At 37.1% G+C, this 4,474-nt stretch overlaps 1 protein-coding gene across 1 annotated transcript in view; it reads left to right on the forward strand.

The window, feature by feature from the left end:
* pgbd5 (piggyBac transposable element derived 5) overlaps nucleotides 1–4,474 on the forward strand; it is a 23,608-nt gene that overhangs the window by 13,518 nt on the left and 5,616 nt on the right. Inside the window, exon 4 of the mRNA XM_035662932.1 lies at nucleotides 2,554–2,734. Within this exon, the coding sequence (XP_035518825.1) occupies nucleotides 2,554–2,734 (181 nt within the window). The remainder of the gene's footprint in view (nucleotides 1–2,553; nucleotides 2,735–4,474) is intronic.

A 4,474-nucleotide genomic window follows, 5' to 3' on the forward strand; every position in this document is an offset into this window, starting at 1 on the left:
AATTCAATTTCAATTCAATTTTATTTGTATAGCGCCAATTCATAACAGAAGTTATCTCAGGACACTGCGAGAGTTTGCTGCTTTTATCTTGACTGAGACAACCTCCTAACTACTACCCAGTATTTGTGGGACTGGATACGCAGCCAGACTGTTACTGCATTTCCCTCCAGAATGCAGGTTGTTAAAGATATATTATGTATAAATAATATATAATAAACAAACAAACATTTTCACTGCTATACTGAAGAGGACCTTCACTGACATAACGCATTTACCTCCAGCGATATATAGCTATGCAGCTGGACTGTTTCAACAATACTTTTGGTTTTATTGGTCCATGTGGGACAAATGTTACATGTTAAAAATCAACATTAGCATGTCTTTCCAGTTACTTTCCAGTCCCTGTTACCTATTTACATAGAATTTTTAAGTCTGTCTTTAGAACAATTGTCTAGTGCCCATATTAACATTAAATCATTAAAACTGTCATTCATTTAATTAAACTACATTCCCCCGTGTTCATAGTGGCCTTGCAAGATCCCTTACAAATGTGCTTTTAATGTAAGTGATTGACGAAACATGTTATGTTATGTTATGATATGTTATGTCATGTTGTGTTTTTTGGTCATTTTATTCCTTTATGAGGGCATCATAATGGTAGACAGAGAGTGACATGCATCAAAGGTCCCCATCCAGACTCAAACTGGAGATATTGCAGTTTGTGGTCTGTGCTTTAAAGGAAAATTCTGAGACAACATTGTAAATAAAGGGCTTTTCACTGCACAGAACCCATAAATAGATAGATCTCTGGCATACGATTATACTGCAAGGGAAATGTTTCCTTCTTTAGCCTGGATGTAGTCCAGAATTACATTAGTGGAGAGGGAACCTACCGCGATCAGAATTTTAATTTGCCTGCTTTCTTTGTTTTTGGTTTCTATCAAATAAAATAACTGTTAAATCTAAGTATTCATAATTTTGCCCCCTAAAGCGAGTTGTGCGTAAGAAGCATCACAGGCTCTGTCATTTAAAGCCATATTCACATCCTATCCATTTAACAAATAAGCATTATCATTCACACTGACTGTGGCCATTTGGCAGTCACTCAGTCTTTACCAGTCCTCTGTACACTGATGTGTGTCTGCGCTGAGATCTTCTCTCTCTAAATGAATTGTGTCGAGGGAGAGAAAAAAAAACTAAGAAATAAAACAAGTTAATGGAGTGAATCAATGAGATTCCATTAGCCTGCGCATCACACAGGGATCCACAAACACACACACACACACACACACACAGAGGCATGGACTGACCACTTAGTGTAATAGCTAAAGGCCTGACGTAGATGCTTGCTAATTAGGCTAATACCGTTCTGCTCGGGAACAACAGAAATCTAAGTAGAAGAAGGACACAGGACTGTTTGTGAATGTACATTTCTACATTCAATAATGGTTTCCTTTAGAAGCCAAGCTCCTATTTATATTCCTTTTGAGACTTCAAAGGCACCATGTACCAATGTGTTCTGCTAAGAAGCACAGCTCAGCCTGCCTTTATCCAGACATATCTCAACAACTGGCCAGATCATCATGAAATTTGCTGTGAATATGTATGGCTCCCAGTGGGTGCTCTTAAAACATTTCTGTGATCACCTAAAAGTTTGATCACAGATATTCTGGGAGGATGAACTCTTAACTTTTAATTTTGGAAACTTCATGAGCTTACTACTTCCAACACCATCAGGCTAAGATGTATTTTTTTACTGTATTTTTTGCCTTTATGAGAGCCTTACCAGTAAAGAGATGAGGGGCGAGAGAGAGGGGGAATGACATGCATCGGAAGTCCCGGTCGGGACTCAAACAGGGGACGTTACAGTTTATGGTTGGTGCCTTAAAGCAACATCCTGTAAATGTGGCTATAGTGATTATATAGAAACACTAGTCACAATTAATAATAGGACATATAATATAATCATTCATAGGGCATATGCCAGGTAGAAAAATTCTGGGACTTTTATTTAAGCCACTAGGAGGCCCCAAAATGTCACTATGCAGTCTCTCATGAGTCCAAGTAGATTTTGATCCCAGCAACTCCATGGCCTTTTCTCTAGCGCCACCTCAGGACAAACTTTTTAAGTCTCTATTGGTAAGTCTTTAAGAAAAGGGAAATCATCGCCATGTTTGCTCCATCTCACAATTTTGTAAAATAAGTAAGTAAAGCTTTATTTATATTGTACTTTTTAAAACACAGTTACAAACTGCTTCACAAACAAATACATATAAACACACACATATGCTTATATATATGTGCATATATACATAGAAATGTGTACATACATAAACATACCCAATCATATACAAACATATGGAAGACAAAACAAGAGGGAAAGGATAAATGTAGTGTGCACCTAAAAATGAACATTGCAGCCTCTAGAAGGTTTAGCCTATAGACTTATATAGTAGGACACTAAAATGGTACTTAAGGGAAAACTGAAATAAAGCTTGGTAGTTCTCTATCTGTTTCATCCACATGTCCCATCTCTTTGTTACCACTATGCAGATCTCAGTCCATCTGAAGGAGGGCCAGGGTACAGACGGTCTGGCCACCTTGAAGAACAAGCCTCAGCTCCACAGCCTCGTGGCCAAGCAGCTCTGCCAGAACATCTCTGGCAAGAACACCATCATCTTTACCGGGCCATCCATCACAAGCCTCAGCCTCTTCTCCGAATTCAGCAAACAAGGTACACAAACAGGTTGCAACAGCAGATACTGTATATTGGTCTCAGCCATGCTACCTAAATAAAACACTTTTTTTTCCTTTTCATCTCTAGCCTCCATCTCCGTCTTCTCTTATCATCTCCCTCCTCTCTCATTTTCTGCTTTGATGTACGGATTGTAATCTTTCCACTCATCTAATCTCTCTCCCTATTTGCATTTTATGTTTATTTTATTTTTAATCATGGTGTGGTAATAGCATCCCCAGGCTAAACAGCACAGAGAAAAGCAGTTTGTTGTATTTCACCTTCAAATGAGACACAATAGTATGCAGTATGGGAATATGTAAAAGCAAAAGTATGTCTCTGTCAATGAAAATATAGGCCGTTAGACTGTACTTTTATTTGTCTTACATGTATTAATATCCTACTTGCCTTTTCTCACAACTAGGAACTTAAAAGTTTCTAAAAACAATATAAAATGTATTAAAGAAAAAAAGTTTTTTTCTATATGCAATTCCTAAAATCTTTTCCTGGTACAAATCAGTGTGTTTTGGGATTGCTATAGATGTGTAATTGTATACAAATGCATAAAGCTGACTCATTCTGTCAGGTTTCCAAATATTCACATTAATAAGTAAGAAAATTCCTGAAACAAGGTAAAATTGCAATGAATAGAAGTGGAATTACATCACAAAATTTTTACTGACTCTTCCATTAATCTTACAATAAGGGACTTTTTAAGATGGATGTTTTTTTGCTTGTTAACCGTCATCAACCATTACAGCGCCGGTTGCACCACATTAGACTGTTGCACAATGAATCTTGGAAAATCCAGCTGGGAGTGTTTTGCCTTGTCACAACTCAAAAAATCAATAGATAAAGTGGACACTTAAGTAAAACACTGCTTAACATCAGACTAGAAATTCTCAATCCAATCCCTTGATGTTAATGGCTTACAAACACTCAGTATGTAATATTTTATCAGAAGGTGTTGCAAAAGATAAGCAGAAAATTATTTTGGAGGAAATTGTAATATTTTATGCTGATAATCCATCTTTGAAGGTGGTTTCCACAGAACTCTGATTTCCATGCTCATTTTACCAAAGGCATCTTTTATTATAAGAGCACAATTCTATTGTGGTGTGGGGAGTCACATTTGAGTTCTCTTCAACGACCTCTTCTTCCGTAATAATAACAAATGTGGGACATTGCATCATGACATAAAAGGCTGAAATAAGTGAGTCAGTGAATGCGAAAAACAAATATTCAGCAAAAAGATCAGGCTCCTTTGACGATATCGTCAGCACAACTTGTAAATTGAAAAGTTTTTACACTCCCGTTATCACAAGTGTTCTTTCACTAAACAATAACAGTAGAGCAATTTTAAACTCAACAGGGCAGAGCTGCATTATGCCAAGTAAAGAAAAACAAGTCTGGAGATATAATCAATATTTTGTCATACTAATTGGGTGAAACTACCATGAGACATTCAGCCGGGGAAAAAAATCTGTTCTGAGCTTGTGAAGGCATTGTCTGGCATTTTACGTTCAAATTTATCATGCTGGATTAATTAACAGAGTTAATTACCCTGCGCTACTCTGCGGCACTTACTGTGGACACACACACATGAACTACACAGATAGAGATCATTGTCCAAATTGAGAACATTAAATCAGCAGCAGTCAGCCAAATGATTGTTTCACCGCTGCTCATCCATGTAAGAAAAAAAGAAATGAAATGGGTGGGAAGAAAAACAAAAAGTGG

This window comes from Morone saxatilis, unplaced genomic scaffold, assembly GCF_004916995.1.
Source record: "Morone saxatilis isolate NCDOM2014 unplaced genomic scaffold, NCSU_SB_2.0 Contig19, whole genome shotgun sequence".
Lineage (NCBI taxonomy): Eukaryota > Metazoa > Chordata > Actinopteri > Moronidae > Morone > Morone saxatilis.